This window comes from Microcaecilia unicolor, chromosome 6 (assembly GCF_901765095.1).
Source record: "Microcaecilia unicolor chromosome 6, aMicUni1.1, whole genome shotgun sequence".
Taxonomy (NCBI): domain Eukaryota; kingdom Metazoa; phylum Chordata; class Amphibia; order Gymnophiona; family Siphonopidae; genus Microcaecilia; species Microcaecilia unicolor.
In genome coordinates this window covers 129254712-129276695 of record NC_044036.1, presented here as the reverse complement: position 1 = coordinate 129276695, position 21984 = coordinate 129254712, and the positions used below count along the sequence as shown (strand labels likewise).

General features: G+C 41.8%; 1 protein-coding gene across 4 annotated transcripts in view; it reads right to left on the bottom strand.

Annotated features, from left to right (window-relative positions):
* Nucleotides 1–282: 282 nt before the first annotated feature.
* Nucleotides 283–21984, bottom strand: part of CHL1 (cell adhesion molecule L1 like) — a 147891-nt gene continuing 126189 nt past the window's right edge. For 3 of the 4 annotated variants that reach the window (XM_030208520.1, XM_030208518.1, XM_030208521.1), the window contains exons 22-26: nucleotides 18171–18350; nucleotides 15286–15450; nucleotides 10076–10207; nucleotides 7691–7763; nucleotides 283–4089 (exon numbers count right to left, since the gene is read on the bottom strand). In XM_030208520.1, coding sequence (XP_030064380.1) covers nucleotides 3891–4089; nucleotides 7691–7763; nucleotides 10076–10207; nucleotides 15286–15450; nucleotides 18171–18350 — 749 coding nt within the window. In that variant the 3' untranslated portion in view covers nucleotides 283–3890. The remainder of the gene's footprint in view (nucleotides 4090–7690; nucleotides 7764–10075; nucleotides 10208–15285; nucleotides 15451–18170; nucleotides 18351–21984) is intronic. The other variant, XM_030208522.1, reaches the window with a different exon arrangement.

The window sequence follows — 21984 nt, the reverse complement described above, 5'->3', positions numbered from 1 at the left end:
GGAGTCTGTACCTTTTGTTTTCATATACTGATAAAAAATGTGTGTGATAGCTAAAAATTAGCAGGCTAAGTAGTATATTTTAAGGCCTACTTTGCATAGGTTGTTTAGGTAGGAAAAGGGACAATTTCATGAGTATTTTACAAACAGCTCACTGAACTCGAAGCCTTTTGTAAACTATCTCTAAGCCCACAAGACATAGAAGTGCCATTTACAGCACATCCAGCAGAAACAGCCATTTTACAAAGAAATTTGTCCCGTTCCCCCCCCCCCCCCCCCCCCCTCCACCAGGATCACTCAGAGTTTTGAACTTCTACTCTAAGGACTGCTATTTAAATGTGTAAGCAGTAATTTTATAATCTATGCATGCAAATGCTGCAGCTTACACGCATAAATGCCTGATTTTACAAAACTGGACATCTACAGGGAGCCAATTAACGAGCTAAGCTAGAAAACTGTAGTTTCCGAGCTACTTTTAAACATCATCTAGGCAACCACAGTTACCTTTTCAATTAGTCGTTTAAACCCCCGATTCAAACAAGCAATTACCTGACACATATATGCCTTGGAGCAGTTGCAAATGCCCAAATGTCTACATTTTATGAAGTAGGACCTGTATTTGCTCCATTTGAAAGTGAGTATCTTGAAATCTGACTTATTTGTGCCCACACTGGGAAGTCTCTTCCTATGTGGCTGGTTTTGCCTTGAATCAGCTGGCATTGAGGCTTTGCAACCCAGTTTAACATGTAACCCAGGTAGACAGATGATAAACCAGTGCTGACTCTGAGAGATTCATTTCAGACCTCCCATGCTCGTTGAAATTATTTCTTTTTAAATATTTCTGTATGTGTGCTTGGGAACATGGGGAATGGTTTTTTGGAGAGTGACTGCTCTTTGGAAAAACTCTCACTTTAAGGAACTGAATCACAAGACAGCAATCAGAAAAAATTAGAATGAATGCTAAAATTGGCACATGCTGCCGAATTAACAAGTTTATGATGAGCACAGTGTACACAAAGCTAAAGAAATGGGGGTGTTTTGTAGACAAAACCCTTTGTACAAAGTGACTCAAAGTGCAGGAGCCCTAATAACCCAGAGGACTCTTCCTCAACCAACACAAAGAAATGTACCTGAGAGTCCACCAGACAATGTAATATGACCTCAATATCCCCTTCCCAATACAATGGGGGAGGGGCCTTTTACCCTTCCCATGATGCTGGTGGCTGGGTTTGTGCTTTGGAACCTTTATAACAATCTCTTGTCCACTAAAGGCTCCTATGGATGGACTAACTTCTCCAAGCCCCTATAACGTACGTATGAGACATTTGTGGGTACGGCCTCAGCTAAAGAATAAAGTCAGCCTCATTACTACAGCAAGGAGTTGTCAAATGAAATGATCTTCCCCTGACAAACTCAATTCTGCTACATCAATTAATTTCATGAATATTAATATTGATCATCCTTATATAGCAGGAGGATGAGATTAAAGAAAAACAAATGGCTTTCACACTTCAAAAAAAGACATGGAGGGGTGTAACCTAACCTGCACAGAACAGCAGGTACATCCTAAACAAATGCAGTGAGAGGCAGCTACAACTCCAGCCACCTTGCTGGGTAGACCAGATGGATCATGCTGGTCTTTATACTATGATGATCTTTCCACACCACAAAGTTCCTTTTCACCATATGAAATGAAGCCCTAAAGAAGGGATCTCTTTGGACTTGTGTCATCTTTGGATAATGTTACATTGGCTGAACAAAAAAGATCACAGCCTGAGCAGAATCCCATTTTCTCTAGCACCAATAGTGGACTCCACATTCTAGAATTTCACAATGCAAATAAGTTCCGTGGTGCCATTAATACAGTGTAATCCTATAAATAAAAACTGAATCAAATCATATATGTAACCCATGAGGGGAGGGAATCCAAGTCATTACACAACAAGGATATCTACAAATGGGATTCAGGGTACATTTTTATAGATGTCCTGAGAAGGACCATATCAAAGACTATTTCTTGAATGATGGGACTGTTTCCATTGAACTGAAAATTCAGATTGCAAGAGGAATTGTCAAGCTAAAAAGAGAAAGGAAGAAAGAGACCAGTAGAGCAGGGATCCTCCAGCTGAAGAGTAAACAACAGTCTCCAGTAAACGTGTCAACTTTTAGCTTCCAATGCCTCAGCTTGGTAAGATTATTGTGCCCTTTCACAGTGCCGTGTTTTAAATTAATAAAGTATGAATTACATTAAGGTTCTCTACAGACCAGTGAAGTTGGATGATAAGGTCCTGGAAAGATCCAGCAATAATAATAATAACAACGTATTTCTGCTTCAGAAAGCATCATGGGCCGGATTTGGTAAATGATGCCCAAATTAAGGTCCTGGAAAGATCTGTGCAAAATTCATACCGCCAGATATTTAAAATGGTTTGACTGCTGAAACGGCACTTATCTGGACATCCGTCAATATTCCGTGCTGGATAGCGGCTTAGAGATAGCCGGTTATCACGTAATATGACCAGCTATCCAGCGATTTTCACCACAGAGCTGGCTAAATTTGCCATTCAGATTTGGCCAGCTCCAACTTGATTGGCTAGTTCTGAAAATCGGCTTAGCCAGTTAAGTTGGAACTGGCCAAATTTAAATCGGAAAGTCAATGCTTGTCACCGGAAATTGCCTGGCATTGAATATCTGGGTTCAGTGTGGACTGTGGGAGACTACCTGGCTAACTCCCATGGTCTGAATACCAGGGTCATATTCTATAAAGGTTGTTATAGAACAGAGCTTTAGTGCAGATTCCTCTGCCCAACTCTGGGTGCTAGGTCTTAATCCTACTGAAACCTAGAATTCTATAAAACTGTGCCTTAAGTTCTGGAATGCCCTGATGCCCCTCCCATGACCATGCCCCCTTTTGGGTTGCATATGAGATACTTTAGGCTCCAGTGTTAAAGAAAAGGCATTGGCAGATGTGTGTATAAGTCCAATTACTGACAATTGGATCAATTAATTAATTTGCATGTGCATTTACCCTGCATTCTCAAATTTAGGGGACCCATAATGAATCTGGGGAATGTGTCCTGTGTTTTTTCTTTCTCCAGAAGTTGTCTATATGCTGAAGTCCTGAGCAGCTGTGGAATAAGGATTTCAGAGCTTTGGCACAGGAAGACAAAACCTTTTGATGCCAGAAGATGTGGTGAAAGGAGTAGATATAAATAGATTTAAGAAGGGTTTACCCAAATTCTTGTAGGAAAGGTCAATACACCATATCTGACCAGGTAGACTTCGAAATCTCTGGGTGTAAGTAACAAGAAATGGATCGATACTGTGTGATACACCCAGTACTTTTACTGGATTTGCCACTGTTAGAAAGAAAAAGCAGTGCTTAATGGAATTTTGCTATGACCAAGTATGGCATTTCTTACTTTCTTAACCATGTTTCTGATTCAGCCCTGAACTTTAATGAACAAAAGATGTCACCCTGAAATGACCATCAATCACTCAATGTAAAGCAAATTTTGTATTGCAGTTCAGGTCCCTAAATATAGCAGTATGACTGACAGTGATGATCCCCTGTGCAAATGCCAGCTGAGGAGCCAGTAACTAAACCTCTCTCAGCAGTGGAGGCAACTGAATCTCTCTCCCCCCCCCCCCCACCCCCGTCGCCACCCAGAGTAGGATTTAGGCACATAGTTACAGAAACACAAAATCATATGCTGCTGTTATCCCTACTGCACCTATACCAGGAATATAGAAAGACATTTTATAGAACTTTAAAATAGCACAGGTTTTTGTTCATGTTGGAATCTGTTGGAAAGGGCCTGAGGATTCCTACAGTGGAGCTGAGGCATTGCACGTTGGAAGAGACACTGCGTGTATCAGTGTAAGGATGGACTCTATGCATGGATGGGATACATGGCTGAAGATCTTCCATTGTCTTTCAATCCAGTATATGCTCCAATAAAAGAACCATCTTCATTGAACTGCCCGTGCTCTCCGTCTCCATAGTCTCCAAGGCTATCTGTACTGTCTGAGCATTTCAGGTCCACGCTGAGTGACTGTAAGCTGCTTTTCAGAGGTTTTTCGTCACTATCACTAGAAGAATAAATGAAGAGTTGGCCAAGAAATGTGTCGGATATCATCCCATCCCCCAAATCAAAGTATAACTGCACAGATACATTTGACTTATTAGGCCCTAAAAAATGACTAGAAGAGGTTTCTCTGCAGGTAATTTTTTTCCCCTAAAACAACTCAGTTTTAACTAATCAAAACTTCTCATGCTGTTCGATCACCTCGATAATGTGGGAAAAGAAGCTCGTATAGTACAAGGCACATTTTTTACTCTGTTTTTCCAGTGCACATATTTTTTCACTGTGTTTTGCAGAGGAGTTCCTCAGGGTGAGATGAGGTTAGAATTCATGAATTTATTCTTGTCTTTTATAGCAATAATGTGTGGGAAAATAATTGACGCTCTTTTGCAGGAAAATTCCATTTTACTCATTAATTGAGCTTTTTGATTACTTCCCATCATGCGTGTTGATAAAATATTCTACATATCACCAAAACACAGTTAGGTCAGAGGAGAAAACTACATGCTTAATTTGTGGATGATCAAACTAAGCACATAAATTTGCCTTAGAAAAATACCAACACAAAAAGCAGGTTCAAAATTGTTAGAATAGTTTTTCATGGTGCAATAATCAAAGAAAATGTACACCCCGGGCATAGGATTCCTCATAATGCAGTCAAGGGTGGGATCCTCCTCCATTTTTTTCTGTTATTACATATTACACTGTAGACTCTGGCCTTTTTAGTTAGCATTTTGCTGACTGCCGCCAACCTTAAACACAGAAATTCAATGCCAGGCCATATGTGGACACTGGCATTGGATTTCCAGGTTTCCAGAGCTGGCTAATGCATACCCAATTAAGTGTTACATTCAGCACTTAAGTGGCTGTGGGTTACACATAAAGATAGGACTGACTTATGTGCCCCTGGAACACCCCCAAATTAGCCCATTTTCAGTTCAGTGCTAACCAGTTATTTTCAGCAGCACTAACCAGTTAAGTGGTTAGCCTTGAACAGGAGCTGTTTCTGGCTTTGAATATCAACCCACCTATAGAACACAGATTTACTTATAATGCAGTCAATTATTTTGGAACACAACATCCATGTTACATTGAACTGCAGTGTATGTACATAGTTTTTGTTTGATTAATGTGGAGGAGGGAGGTCTCCTAAAAGGAGAGCATCAACCTGGGGAAGAAGATCCTGTAGCCAGGACCTGCCCACCAGAGGCTGTAATATCCTCCAACAACTTCGGCCCAGGAGGGAAGGGTTAAGACAGCCGCTGTAGTTGTTGATTCGATAGTAGGCATGTACATAGCTGGGTGGCTGCTGGGCGTGAGGATTGCCTGGTCACTTGACTGTCTGGTGTGAAGGTGGCGGACCTCATGCGTCACCTAGGTAGAATTTTAGAGCTGTGGAGGAGCCGTCAATAAAGTCGGCCACAGGATGAGGACTTGCCATCCTGCTTGTCCTTGGAGAAATTGTATATATTTACACTGCTGTCGATATAGCAAGTGCACTGAATATGCATTTATGGCAGCCTTTTTTTCTGTCCTAAATTTATCCAGATAGTTATACAGAGAATGGACTGAATATCACCACTCGCCATATAACCTGGCACTGTGTCACACTCTGCCCTGGCACTGCCCATATAAATGGAATTTTCTAATCTAGGCACCTGTATTTCTGTAAATGCTGAGAATATTAGCACTTATCCATGTCAGTACCAGCAGGGCATCTAAACACTATTCTCCAAATGCCCGCTTAACTTGCATGGCAAGAGCGTTGTACACAGGATCAGAGAATGAATGGGGTATGTGTGAGGCTCCTGTTAGTCATGCAATTTACAGACTACTGTAAGTTACATACATTCCTGCCACATGTAGGTGCCCACTGATGTGCCAGGTCTATAGCTGGGGTAACTGCAGGTATATAAATGTCACACGCACCTGTATTCAGTTATGGATAATATTTTATAATGGAACCTGGATGTCTTAGTCCTTTTATCGAATTGGGCTCCTACTGTATGTCTGTATAGTGCTGCTGAAAATCCATGCATGGCATCAGCTAGGGGAAATACCTGGAGAAAGGCTGCTGTTATCTGAATAATTCCTCTTGAATCTTGACCTGTAAGTTTGTCCCTGAGGCAATGGAGGGTTAAATGATTTTGCCCAAGATCACAAGGAGCAGCAGTGAGATTTGGTTTTCCTTTTTCTCAGTCCACTCTCTAGCCATTAGGCTACTCCTCCACTATGTGTTTACAGAAGGGCTTATATACTTGTGAAGGAGGTTAAACAAGGAATAAAATCTGTTTATTTTTCTTCCCTGATCAATTTACACCCCTGGGAATGCCAAGATTTACTAATGGTTCTGCTCCAGACTATTTTCTACTACTACTACTACTTGACATTTCTAGCTAGCTAGACAATCACTTGTGAAAATTGTCCCCATGGCTACTACTAATTACCACTTCTAAAGTGCTATTAAAAATATTTTGCACTGTCTGGATTTACATAACAGACACCTCTTGCTACCTGGAGCTTCCAGTCAAGTCAAGGCAAACATACATTACAGACAAGAGAATACAGGGAAACTATTTATTATGGAGAAAAGCACTCCCCCAAAACTGAGTTTTTAGACTGGTCAGAGAAGAAGCTCCAACTTAGGAAATGAATTGCAGGTGCATTGATTTGGAAAGAGTAGTAGGAAGATGGGAGTAACACACCTAGTGAACTCTATTGATCAGGCAGGTTACTCCTAAGGAAGAGTGTAAGGAGACAGAGAAGATTAGCTAAATGAGGAATTGTATAGTGAATGTATGTAGGAAAATTAGAGAAGGTTAAACTCAGGACATTAGAAGAGAGATTGCATAGTAACATTAAAGGAAGGGGAGTCTGTAGTTTTAAATAGATTGTACTGAAGAAAGATGGTTCAAGGTGAGAAGCAAATTGGAATAGTGTAAGCAGGAAGTGAGGTGATAAGCGGGTAGACAAGTTTTGAGTTATGTACTGAAAAAGAAAAGAATGAATTTGAGCTGTTAAAAGAAGAAACAACACACATGAGCCAATGTATACTGAGCACCCCAATACTGAGGAAAGTCCTTCATTGTGTCCAGGAAGGGGTAATTTGTCTTGCATTTGGCATCCCAAATCATTTTGAAATGTTGGTGATAGTGTTTGCAATGAGTATAGAAAATGAAAGTGAGGCATCCAAACTGACCCCAGAGTTACTGGCTGATGGAACGGGGAAGATGAGATACCATTCATGGAAGTATAGCTGTCTTCTTTCAATACAAGGCTAGATTTATCTGTTCTAAAAGGTGAGCACTTGACTAACCAGACAGGTCAGGGGGGAAACTGCATGCATAGCTTTCTGCCTAACCCCACTTACCAATAACACAGGTGCAATATAGACTGTTGCTTCTAAAGTAAATTAGCTTTCCCTTTCAAAGTTCACTGGAAATTATATGAATGCTACCACCGGTAAGTCTAATGTATATTTCCCCCCACATGTTCTAATGATATATAAGGGATAATTCTGACCCTGCTGCTGCCCTCTTCAGTTAGTTCCTCCTGCACTCAAGGGAAAGACATTCCAGGTAAGCCAATGTTTGGGAATATTAATTTACCTATATTCTCCAAAATGTTCCTCTGCTACAGACCGTGCTTCAAGGTCTGCATGTAAATCTTCCTTTTCTTTTACTGCAAAATAATAAACATGGCTTATTGTATTTTATTCTTTAGACCATATTAGAAAAATCAAACTTGAATCTCAGCACAGAATGTAGCACTACCTGACTAAACCCAGGAAAATTCAGAGGAGAAACCCAGACATGAAATGGGGTCTGTGGATGTACACCACAAATAAATGGGGCAGACTAGATAGGTTTTGGGTGGCTCCTCTACTATCACATTTTATCTTTGTGTCTCCGGAGCTTAACTATTTGTTGAGTGAAAAAATATTTACTCCTATTCATTTTAAAAATATTACCATGTAAATGAAGCAAATTGGTGAGGAAAGACTTCCCTTGGCTGAATCCACGTTGACTCTGTCCCATTAAACCATGTGTGTCTATGTGTTCAGTAATTTTATTCTTTCTAATGGTTTCCGCTATTTTGCTCGGCACCGACATCAGGGTTACTGGTCTGTAATTTTCTGGATCACTTCAGAATCCTTTTTAAAAATCTGAGTTACATTGGCCACCTTCCAGTCTTCAGCTTTGTGCCCTCTCTTCAACACATCTTATCTATTATCATCAGCCATAAGACTTTCTTCACATTTTCATTCTTCTTTAATGCTAAGTTACCATTTCACCACATTTGTACAACTTAAGCAGTTGTTAGAGGTTCTTTCATTTTTAGTAAAATTTGAAATGATGTTCCTCTTTCAATTAAATCACAACCCACTTATTTTCTCTTCCTTAAAAATATAAAGACCTATCTGTTTTATATGTATTTTAAAACATGACTCAACGAATAAAATGTGTTTTTTAACAGTATGTTAATCTTTTTAATGTAATCCACTTTGAATCCAACAGGATATAAATGTTGAAATAGAATAGAAACATGGCAGCTAAGTGGGTGATGGGGAAGAGGATAAGGGATCACCTGACCTCCCACATTGAAATTCTTGCATTGGTTGCCTTTCAGCTCTGGGGTGTCTTAAATAAAGAGTTCAGGATTATTGGTCAGTAAGTGCCAGGGGCTACTGGCAAGTCCAGGGATTTCTTATGTACTATTACAGAGTACTAGGCCTCATACATTTTAAGCAGCAGCACAAATAGGAAAGAATTTGTTAACACAGATACTACATAACTGTTCAGATCTTTTCAGTTTGAGGAGGGTTTTCAGGCAGAGGGCTGAGACTATCTGACTGGAAGAAACAGGTGTACTGGTAAGGGATTGGGAATGGATGGGATTGAATGTGGAGTAAAACATGTTATTTATAATGTAAATCCCTTTGGGTTTTCTGATAGAGATAATTAATAGAAATAAAATAATAAATGCATAAAGTTATCAATTCCTCTGCTATGTCACCCATGCAGTAAGGGTGAGCTGGGTTTGGAAAGGTAAGAGATTGGGGCATTTCTAGTGCTCCCTTGCTCATCTTTTGATGACAGATTCATCATATATATATATATATATATATATATATATATATATATATATATATATATATAGTAGATGACGGCAGAAAAAGACCTGCACGGTCCATTCAGTCTGCCCAACAAGATAACTCATATTTGCTACTTTTTGTGTATACCCTACTTTGATTTGTACCTGTGCTCTTCAGGGCACAGACCATATAAGTCTGCCCAGCACTATCCCCGCCTCCCAACCATTGTCCATGTCACCTGTTCTGCACTGGGCATCCAAATATGGACTTGCCAGTCATGCCCATGACCTATCATGCTTTGTTTGTTCTTTTTCACCATGGGTGAGGATGGAGGTTAGGACTCTTCAGCTTGGAAAAGAGACGGCTGAGGGGAGATATGATTGAGGTCTACAAAAATCCTGAGTGGTGTAGAATGAGTAGAAATAAATCGACTTTTTTACTCATTCCAAAAGTACAAAGACTAGGGGACACTCAAAGAAGTTACATGGAAATATTTTTAAAACAAATAGGAGGAGAGATTTTTTCACTCAACGAATAGTTAAGCTCTGGAGCTCTTTGCTGGAGGATGTGGTAACAGCAGTTAGCGTATTTGGGTTTAAAAAAGGTTTGGACAGGTTCCTGGAGAAAAATTCCATAGTCTGCTATTGAGACAGACATGGGGAAGCCACTGCTTGCCCTGGGATTTGTAACATGGAATGTTGCCACTATTTGGGTTTCTGCCAGGTACTTATGACCTGACTTGGCCTCTGTTGGAAACAGGATATTGGGTACATGGACCATTGGTCTGACCCAGTATGGCTACTCTTATGTTCCCTGTATAGAGAAAACTGCTTCAGTCTTCAACTGTGCGATGAATATAGAACAACAGAGAAAAATGAAATAAATAAGTTTCACTTACCAGAATACTTTCCTCCTTTATTCCTATGAACAAAGCAGACAGCTAACAAGACAAGTGTGAGCAATGCTATGGCACACATGAGTCCAATAAACCAGCCTTGAGTAGAGACGCCCTCGGAAGGCCCGACATATGCTGAAAAAACGAGAAGAACAATATGAGGCTTTATAAACAGAAAGGGGGATATTTTTCCCTAGTGAACATAAGAAAAAAAAAGTTACACCCGTACTTTGAAACACAAGCTACTTGCATATAGTTTGTTGGAAATTGAGTTTTGTGGCTCTGTGTATCCACAGGGTCATTCCTGGGGATAAGGGAGGAGAGATGGAGCTACCTGACATCAGTGGCGTAGCCAGACAATCAATTTTGGGTGGGCCTGAGCACAAAGTGGGTGGGCACAAAATTTTCTCTCTCCCCCAGCACTTCCCCAACTCAAAATATAAATACTTTAGCTGATGAGGATCCCCAATGTCTGTCAGCAGGGGTCCTCCACTAGAGATGGCCAGAACTCCTCTCCGCCAAGCCCAGCAGGCAGCAGCAATTCCTCGAGCCACTGATGCCAGCACCCCATACATGCTTAGTTGTCAGTGGCTCCAGGATGCTGCCCCCATCTGCCAAGCTCGGTGGAAGGCAGCTCTGGCCAGCTTCGGAAGAGATCCCCAGCTGGTAGAGCTTGGGGATCCCCACTAGCTATAGCAAGGGTCAGGGCTGCTGTTAACCATGCTGGTGACCAGGGCAGAAAATAAAGAAGCCCCTCCCCAATTCCCTCTCCTCTCTAATCTCTTCATCTGCCGTTACAGTCACACTACTACTACTACTACTACTTAACATTTCTATAGCGCTGCTAGGGTTACGCAGCGCTGTACAATTTAACATAAAAGGACAGGCCCTGCTCAAAATTACAGAACAAGGGATCACAAATTAGAAATAAAAATATATAGACAAAATTGAACTGGGAACCTCAGCATGCACTGCAACACTGGAGAAAAAAAAAAAGCGCATTTCCTTTTCTACTTAACACAATAAAAAGACATCCACTATGCACATTTCCAAAGCTAACATATTCCATTTAAAACATTCAAAATAAAGTGATTTTTCTACCTTTATTGTCTGGACATTTTATTTTTCCATCATGTTGGTTCCAATTTCTCTTTCCCGCTTTCCTGTCTTCTGCTAATTCTTCAAGCGGCTGTCCATTTGTCTTTTTTTCTCCTGTCATTTCATTTCCTCACTGCACCTGCCTCTAAAATATTGATCTTTCCTTCCTTTCTTTCTTTTCTGCTTCTGTACACTCAAAATTCATCCTCTTTCTAAATCTTTTCCTTCAGATATCTATCACATTTCCATTTCCTTTCACCCACTAGCTCTCCCATCCCCCATCTCTCTCCTTCCCAGCCTATCATTCCTTTCCATCTTCAATCTACGCACCATTACCATATTTCTACCTCTGTAATCACTGTTCTCTCATTTATTTCCTTGCCATCTCCACTCCCTGGGCCTCTCCCCCATGCTTTCCACCATTCCCAGTGTCTCCCTCCCTCCACCCTTCCAGCCCAGCATCTGTTCCCTCTTTCTCATAGCCTGATATCTCCCTATCCCTTTTACCACCAGCATTTTCCTGCCCCATCTCTCTCCCCTCTCCTCCTCCATTGTTCAGCATTTTGCCCTTTCTCTTCCCTACCATCCATTGTCCATCTTCTCTCCCTGGATCCATCTTCCCTCTTTCTCCCCTCCCCCGCTTGTGCATCTCTCCTTTCCTCTCCTCCACCTTCATGTCCAACTTTTCTCCCTCTCCCTGCCTTGAGCCCCTGGTCTAACATCTCACAACCCCCCCCCCCCCCGCCCCGCCCCGCCACACAGCATCTCTCCATATTTCCTTCCCCTCACCTCAATGTCATGTTCAACATTTCCCCTCTCTTCTCTCCCTCCTTTTCTTCCACTTCCATGTCCAACACTTTTCTCTCTGGTCCTTTACCACTCCTATGCAGCCTTTACCTCCCTCTCCCCATCCCATCCCACCCCTATCCAACAATTCTCCCTCTCTTTCCCCTTGCAGCATCTCTCCATCCCTCCCCCCCATTGAACAATTATTCCTCCACCCCATCTAGCACTACCCTGTCTCACTCCCTACCCTCATCCCAAGTGCTCCTGTCTCTCCCTCTCTCCTTGATCCCTCAAGAAAACCTGCCAGCATGGTGTAGGTTTATTTCTCTCCCTCCCTCCTCCCACCCGCTGACATGCTGCACATTTTTCCCCTTCCCCTCCCCCCCCAGCCAACCACTGCAGTTTTTGCTCTCTCCCACCTCCCAGCCACCCGTGACCCGCCAGCGCGCTGCAGGCCTTCTTTCCCCTCACTCCCCTTCCATCTCCATCCAACGGCGATCTAACTCTGTCTGCAGCAGTGCAGGGGAGCCGAGCCGCTACGTGCCTCCTTCCTTCTGGCTGGCTTCATATTCTCCGACCCGTCCGAACTCTCTGAAGAGGAGGCGGGGCCAGCGCCGCGGCGGAAGAAGCATATTTTGTAGCAGCGTGCAGCTAACACACAGCTGCCCGACGACGCGGATGACGGGAGGTGCACCGTTGCTGGGCGGGCCTGAGCCCAAAGTGGGTGGGCCCAGGCCCATCCAGGCCCACCCGTGGCTACGCCCCTGCCTGACATTCTCTCCTACTCCTGTAGAGCACCACTGGACTAGGAGTAGAAACAGCCACTGTGGCAGAGATATCTTCTACGTCCTACGAATTGAATGGCCAGGGTCTATCACCTACTAGTTAAACCCTGTACACACTACTTACTTGTTTCAAAACAGTGACTGTCCTTTTGAAAATTTAAGTTATACATTCAAGTTATACATCTATTCTCAAATCTGTCACCCTCCCCCCCCCCCCCCCCCACCAAAATGCCTCTTTTATGCACACATAGAAGCTGAAAATCCACTTCTGTGCATTTATCCCATCTATTCTTAAAACTCCTTATTTATGAGCACAGATCCTGATTATGCTTTTGAAACTTTGGCAAGAATTCTCTCTGGAAAACTCTGCAACAAGATAATCATAGCAATTTTATTCCGAGGGCCTTAAAAGTGGCTTTAATCTTATGGAATGATAATTGTTTTATATGATTCAAAACAGATTATGCATTGCTGACAGCTGGTGGTGAACACACAATTTGCATATCCTTGCGTTTATAGTTATACAGATAATATCGGACCATTTAAATCACTGAACAGCCCAATACTATCCATATAAAAGTAGTCTGAGCGGAAAGGAGAGGAGCTCATAGTGGCATTATTTGATTAGTTTTGGTCAGACCTAAATTCTGCTTCTCTACAGTCCTAGTGGCCAATATTCAGACAGTGGGAGGCAGCTTGTCTAACTCTTGTAATCGGCAGCAAGCCCGGAAATTCAATGCCTGGCTGTATCCGATGATCAGCTTTGAATTTCCGGGGGGTGGGGGTGTTGGCCACTATGAACAAAGCTGGTTAAGCCGAACATAGCTGGTCAAGCCAAAGATAGCCCTGCTATTTCTATGGGTCTATCTGTCCGCTGAACTTAGCTGGTAAAGCAATGAATATTGGCGTTATAATATCCAACTTATGAATTGGATTGTTTGCAGTCATGGGCAAAGGTCTGTCAAATCGAAAATGAATACAGAAATGACTACGTTTCTGGTTATTGGTCGTCCTCACAATTCGAATCTTACTAATAATGTTGTAGTTGATGGGACCATCTATAAGGTAGACTCACAGTGGAAAACACTGGGGGTGAGTTTAGACAGCACACAGTCCCCTGAACCCCATGTTCAAGTAAATGTTATCCGCTTAGGTGTTTAGACTACTTTGGAAACTGACACTGTGGGAGTCATGCGACATAGCCAGTACTGAGCACTAGTATTCAACATGAGATAACTGGCCATATGCGAATATTCAAGCGCTGGTCGGCTACGTTTAGCAGGCAAATCGGAACATAAAAAGCAGTCCTAGCTTTGCTCGCTATTAACTTAATCGGCCTGGTGCTGAATATTCATGTAGCCAGTTAAGTTAGAGCCATCCCAAAAAAAAATCCGGAAATTCAATGCTGGTCACGGTAGCTAACCACACTGCCTGACACCAACTATATATCAGAGGGATAGTGTCTGTATACATAGTTCACTTTCAGCCTTCACAAACCCAGTCATAAGTACTGGCCCCTATTGTAGTCCTGATTTTGAAACAGGATGCTTACCTGACACCTATTGCATATGGCAACTTAGGCTATCATGTGGCTTCCAGACTGCGCCAATCGTGCTTAAAATTCCAAGACTCACAGGTGTAAATGTAGCTGTGTGTTCTACATGTGTACTCACACATGTTATATGCATGCACAATACAACACCATCCCTGCTTCCCTAAACTCCCCCTGGGAATTCTACACACAGGACACCTACATGAAAACACACTGTACCATAAGATTATAAAAGGTATTTTCTGTATGTAAAACAGCCTTTATAAAATGACTCCCTTTGTGTTAATGCTGGCTGAATATGCAGAAAAATTAAATATACGTGCATATATTTAAGTAATGTTCAATAGGTATCAACTGCAACTTTAATGGTTTGTCTGTTAAGTGTTTACATTTTCCAACTGCAAATGTAGGTGCATAATTTATAGTCATGCCACAAAATGCCCCAGAAAACTTCTTTTTAATGTGGTTATACATTATCCCCCTGATATTCAAAACCATTTCACCAGCCAGGAATGGCCCCTAGCCAATTAAATGGTACATAACCAGTTATCCGCCTCTGAATATTGCTGGTTACCAGTTAGCCAGTTATATTGCCTGATATAATTGGCTATCCACTGATTTTTAAAGCTGGTTTAATGGTTATATTTGACCATGTGAAACATGGAATATCGTTGGCTGGTTTAAAGATTACCCCCTACTGCCGAATATTGGCTTAGCCTGTTATCTTTATACTGGCCAAAAAGAAACCGGATATTCAATGCTGGTCACTGGAACTGGAACGGCATTGAAAATCCAGGCTTAGCGCCAACTGTGGGAGTTGGTCAGTCTAACTCCTGCAGTCTGAATATCGGCCCCTATGAAAATAAGTAACAGAAAATGTTCTTTTGCTGCTTCAGGGTAACCGTCTAACTCTATATCATGTTTGCATATCCTGACTAAGCCTTTGAAAATATACCCTTAGTGTATTACGCCAAAGGGTTTGCATTTCTCACCTCGGCCCCTTGTTTCAATTACATCTTCAAAAATGCTAGAAGATTTATTAGCCTCACTCTTTGCCACTAGCCGGACTGTGAGCTGATCTCCTGGCTGGTGCAAATCAGTGGGGTGAAAGTTTTGTGTCGAATTTATTGCTTCCGAAATCCTCCTGATCCCTGTGCCTATAAAATGTACAGAAGCAGGTGACACACTTCACAGGTAATAACCCCTTCTCATGAGCTCTGACATTAAAAATTAGTGTTCAGTGACAAAACAGGAGAGAAATTCACACAGACTAAACAACCACTTGACATTTAATTCAACAGCAACATAGAACTTGTTTTGCTTTTGCTAAATTATACAGTGGAACTTACAAATTTGGTTTCAAAGGTTTTTGTTCTTATAGCCATAACCATTCCATACACATGGTTTATGGTCTATTGGAATTTAATGATTCAACTTTCCTCGGAAAGATAAGGCGATATATGTGCCAGGGATTCAGGGTGCAGTGTGGACTGCTCACTATTCTTACAAAGTGAAATGAAGAAACTCATTGCCTTATCATGGGAATGGGAATGGGACTTATATACCGCCTTTCTGTGGTTTTTCCAACTACATTCAAAGCGGTTTACATATTATATACAGGTACTTATTTATACCTGGGACAATGGAGGGTTAAGTAACTTGCCCAGAGTCACAAGGAGCTGCAGTGGGAATCAAACCCAGCTCCCCAGGATTAGAGTCCGCTGCACTAACCACTAGGCTACTATAATCATAGGATTATATTTGCATTTTAGTGCTTTTCATTTTATACCACTCAATGTAGTACAAAGAGGATGGAATGACCCCCCCCTTCAATCGGCTGTTCTACATGGATGAAAGGTTTCAAAAGTAAGGTACTGTTTTAATTTTTAGGTTGTTACACAGCTAACTTTACCTTCAACAAACAGCGACATAAGATCTATTCATTATTGAGACATTGATTTTGCACTTCATTTTTTCAATATTGAATTTATGAACATACATTCATAACAATTAATCAGCACCTCCCCCCCCCCCCCCCCCATCCAAAGAGCATTCTTTTTGTGGGCAAATGTATCCCATACACACCCACACATGTATGGGGTACATTTGCCCACAGTACTTTAAACAGATGAGGCCCCATTTAGAGTACTGTATGCAATTCTGGAGACTGCACCTACAGAAAGATATAAACAGGATGGAGTCAGTCCAGTGGGCGGTTACAAAACTGGCCATTGATCTGTATCATAAAACATAGAGGGACAGATTTATGAACCTCAACATGTATACACTGGAAGAGAGGCGGGAGAGAGGGGATATGATAGAGACGTTTAAATAATTCAGTGGCATTAATGTACAGGAGGTGAGCCTTCTTCAAATGAAGAAAAACTCTGGAATGAGAGGGCATAGGATGAAGTTAAGAGGAAATAGGCTTAGGAGGAATCTAAGAAAATACTCTTTCATGGAAAGGGTGGTGGATACGTGGAATGGACTCCTTGTAGAGGTTATGGAGACAAGAATTTGAGAAAGCATGGGACAAGCACATGGGATCTCTTAGAAAAAGGAGGAGTTAGTGGGCAGGCTGGGCAGACTGGATGGGCCATTTGGCCCTTATCTGCTGCCATGTTTCTATGCTTCTGGTCCTTAACTGATAATAGGCTCATCCTGCCACATCCTTCCAAAGCGAGATAGGAGTCAGCTTGATCCTCTGCTTTTTACTGTACTTTCTCTCGCCCATCTTATGGAACTGACTCCCACAATATCTTCAACTGGAGAAATCGTATTCTCTCTTTCGCGCATCCTTAAAGACCAACTTCTTTCAGTTGGCATTTGACAACTAGTATTCTATTATCTGGCTCCTGTGACAGGCGGGATGGCTTCTGATGGTGTGAATGGATGTAAGATAAGATGACCACATAACTATAAGATTATGATGAATGGTGTATGTTTGGCTCCATTTTGCTGTTTCCTATTAATTTATGGAGTTTCTTTCTTTCTTTCCTCTATTGATATATTGAATTGCTTCAATTAGAAGCAGTATAATAAATGATAGTAATAATAATCTAGTTGGTGTCAATATTCAGTAATATTTAACCAGGTGGGAGAGACTCTGACCAGAGAAATAGTGCTCTCCAGCTCAGGCTCTGAAATTCGGTTGCACCTAATTGGAGAGTAATCAAGGATCTCTGACTGCCCTGATACTATCCTGATAGTACCAGGGTAATTGGGGGAGGGGGGAAGATGTGGCATACTCAGAAATTATCTGAGCATTGCTTATGTTCAGTGCTGGTGCACAGACAACTAACCAAGTATGTGGAACCAGATTAACGATGCCCAGTTCGTTATCCACATGCTGGCAATGAGCATCAGCCAGACTAAAGTAACTTCAGGCGACAATGTCAATCTGGATATTTGGTGCTGGTTCACCAAATATTTACGTGTGTTGAATATTGTCCCTATTAATTTGATCATCTAGTTTTAGCTAAAGAAAAACCAACTAAGCATATTCAGCCACTCTACATGTGTGACTCCTATCCAAGCTTTGTAAATTTTACCCCTGGTGTTTAAATACAGCACATGCAAACCTTGAAAAGAAGACCATAATAGAGCAAATTTTCTGTGACAGTGGTAACCAGTGTTTGAATTATTACATAAATTCACTGCTGCTACATGTTACTCATCAATGAATATCGGTGGATAGACAGTTTTTTCCGGCATTTAAGTGGCCAGGTGCCGAACCTGGCCGGTCAAATGCCGTTTAATATTAAGAAGAAAAGAGTCCAGGGAGAGAAAAGCCTGATGAGTCAAGAATTATTGTAATCATTCTGGAAAGAAGAGTCCAAATTACTACATTTCCTCTTAAGGCCACAGAATGACTTACTTGCTTGCATTATAGTCAGGCCTTCCTCTGTGACAGGCCTCCCACAGCCCAAAGCAGTGCAAGCGGAGAGATAGAACTTATAGCGGGTACTCGAGTCCAGCTTGTGAATCCTCCAGGTCTCTGTTGAGGGGTTTGTTACATTGATATCCTTTAATGTTCCAATCTCTTGTGTATCATTTACTAAAACAGACCAAGAAAACAAAATTAGCAGAATAAAGCTGAAGTCTCAAAAGGAAAGTTTATTTCTTGAATATATTAGATAGAGATACTCGGGTTGATTTTCAAAAGCAATTATACAGTTGGCAGCAGCATAGGTTGCATAAATCCTTTTTAAAAATGTGGAGCAATTGAAAGTGAGAAATGTAAAAATACCTATGATCCTAGTGACCTTATGAAGATTGGTGAGGGATGGGGTGGAGGAGGAGGGGGGAAATGGTGAGGGATGGGGTGGAGGAGAGGAGAATGGGAGAAATGGGGAGGGGGTTATTTTGTAAAAATAACAATGGAAAAGTTGTAGTCATGGATATGCTTATGGATATTATTGTCAAAAGTAAATAATACTCGCTTACATGTAATTGTATCAAAACATATTTTTATGGATTTAAAGGACCTCAGCATGGCAATCAAGTGGTCAAACTTTCATACCGCATTTGACCACCCCCAAATCATCACCAGTCACTAATTGTTAAATCTTAAGCTTCCTATATTGCTAGACTTGACAATCTTAATGAGATTCAACTATCATATCAAAACTTTAACTTTTTTATAATATAGTAAGTCACTTAACTTTCATTGAGTAAAGTCAGCTATGGAAGGTTGTTCAATCCTACATGTCACATGTTTCACCCGCTAGCAGCTTTTTCAAGGATGCCCCCCCCCCCCCCCCCAAATTTCAACACCTTGTGAAGCATATTTTTATGCCACTTTATATCGAGACTATAGATATTATGGGTCATATATGTAGAAAGGTCAAGTGCTGTACTACTAAAATTGATCCTTCTTTGTTTCAATAAGGAAGAATTAACAAATTTAGGTAGGCTAGAGGGGGGCTTTAGTGATAACTAGAAGTTGGAGAACAAGGCCAGTGCCAGGCAAACTTCTATGGTTTGTACCCTGAAAATGGCAAGGATAAATCAAGATAAAGTATACATACATATGCTGGCCGATATTTAAAATGACTTTATTGGCCAGGAACGCTATAAGACTGAAGGATAAAATGGGCAATCAGGGAAGACAAGGCCATAGCAGAAATATTAAATTAATTCTTAGCTTCGGTCTTAGGAGAGATACCGGTGCCAGAAATGCTATTCAATGCTGACGAGTCAGAGAAACTGAAACAAATTTCTGTAAACATGGAAGATGTAATTGAGCAATTTGACAAATTGAAGAGTATCAAATCACCTGGACCAGATGGTATACATCCCAGATTACCGATAGAATTGAAAAATGAACTTACAGAGCTATTGTTAGTAATATGTAATTTATCTTTAAAATCAAGCATGGTACCAGAGGATTGGAGGGTGGCCAATGTAATGCCGATTTTTAAAAAGGGTTCCAGAGGTGATCCATTGAGTCTGATGCCAGTGCTGGGCAAAATGGTACAGACTATTATAAAGAACAAAATTACAGAGCATATACATAAGCATGAATTAATGAGACAAAGCCAACATGGATTTAGTAAAGGAAAATCTTGCCTTACCAATCTATTACATTTCTTTGAAGGGGTGAACAAACATGTGGATAAAGGTGATCCGGTCGATACTGTGTATCTGGATTTTCAAAAGACATTTAACAAAGTACCTCATGAAAGACTCCAGAGGAAATTGGAGAGTCATGGGATAGGAGGTAGTGTCCTATTGTGGATTAAAAACTGGTTAAAAGATAGAAAAGAGAGAGTAGGGTTAAATGGCCAGTATTCTTAGTGGAGAAGGGTAGATAGTGGGGTTCCACAGGAGTCTGTGTTAGGACTGCTGCTTTTTAACATATTTATAAATGACCTAGAGATGGGAATAACTAGTAAGGTAATTTTAATTTGCTGATGACACAAAATTATTCAAAGTTGTTAAATCACAAGAGGATTGTGAAAAATTACAAGAGGACCATATGAAACTGGGAGACTGGGCATCCAAATGGCAGATGACGTTTAACGTGAGCAAGTGGAAAGTAATGCATGTGGAAAAAGAGGAACCAAAACCATAGTTATGTGATGCAAGGTTCTACATTAGGAGTCACCATCCAGGAAAAGGATCTAAGTGTCATTGTTGATGATATGTTGAAATCCTCTGCTCAATGTGCAACAGCGGCAAAGAAAACAAATAGAATGTTAGGAATTATTAGGAAAGGAATAGAAAACAGGACAATATAATGCCTTTGTATCATCCATGGTGCGAACACAACCTCAAATACTGTGTGAACTTCTGATCACCACATCTCAAAAAAGATATAGTGGAATTAGAAAAGGGTACCGAGAAGGGCAACGAAAATGATAAAGGGGATGCGATGACTTCACTAGGAGGAAAGGGTAAAGCGGCTAGGGCTCTTCAGTTTGGAGAACAGACAGCTTAGGACACCTCTCCTTCCCTTAGTCCATTCTCTCAACCCTCCAACCCCTGCCTCCCTTTCTTCCTTTTCTGAAATCATTGAAGAGGAAACTATACATCTTCCTTCCTCCTCGAAACTACCTGTTCCTCTGATCCTATTCCCACCCATCTACTTAACACTATCTCTCCTAATGTCATCCCGTTTATCTGTCATATCCTCAATCTTTCACTGTCCACTGTGACTGTTCCTGATGCCTTCAAACATGCTGTAGTCACACCACTCCTTAAAAAACCTTCATTGGACCCTACCTGTGCTTCTAACTATCGCCCCATATCCCTCCTCCCTTTCCTATCCAAGATACTTGAACATGCTCTTCACCGCCATTGCCTTGACTTTCTTTCATCTCAAGCTATTCTTGATCCACTTCAATCTGGCTTTCGCCCCCTTCATTCAACTGAAACAACGCTTGTTAAAGTCTCCAAGGATCTGTTCCTAGCCAGATCCAAAGGTCTCTATTCTATCCTCAACCTTCTCGATCTATCTGCTGCTTTTGACACTGTTGATCACAGCCTACTCCTTGATACACTGTCCTCACTTGGATTTCAGGGCTCTGTTCTTTCCTGGTTTTCTTCTTATCTCTCCCAGCGTACCTTTAGTGGATCCAGGGCCGGTCAAACCCGGTAAGCGGGGTAAGCGCCGCAGGGGGTGCCTGCCTTCAAGGGCGCTGCTGCGGTGCTGCGTCGCCATACTGGGCCGCCTTTGGTGCTTTAAATCTTTAATTTACCTCCGTTCTAGCAGCCGCATCATTTGAAAGCCCTGCACCGTCTCTAGCCTTCCCTCCCTTCGTGAGTTCGTTCCGCAGTCCCGCCTTCTGATGTCATTTCCTCGAGGGCGGGACTGCAGAACGTACTCACGAAGGGAGGGAAGGCTAGAGAGGGGGCAAGGCTTTCAAATGACGCAGCTGCTGGAACGGAGGTAAAGATTTAAAGCACCAAGTGTGGCGGGGGATGGGGGCGAAGGAGAATTGTTGGACAGGGGCAGGGTGGGAGAAGAGAGAAAGGAGATGCTGGGGGGTGAGGGCGCGCGGGTGCCGGAGGGGTGGCGCACGGGGGCCAACTCTTAGTCTGCAGGGGGGGGGGCGCCAGAGACCCTAGGACCGGCCCTGAGTGGATCCTCTTCTACTTCTATCCCACTGTCAGTTGGTGTACCTCAGGGATCTGTCCTGGGACCTCTTCTCTTCTCCATCTATACTTCTTCCCTTGGTACTCTGATC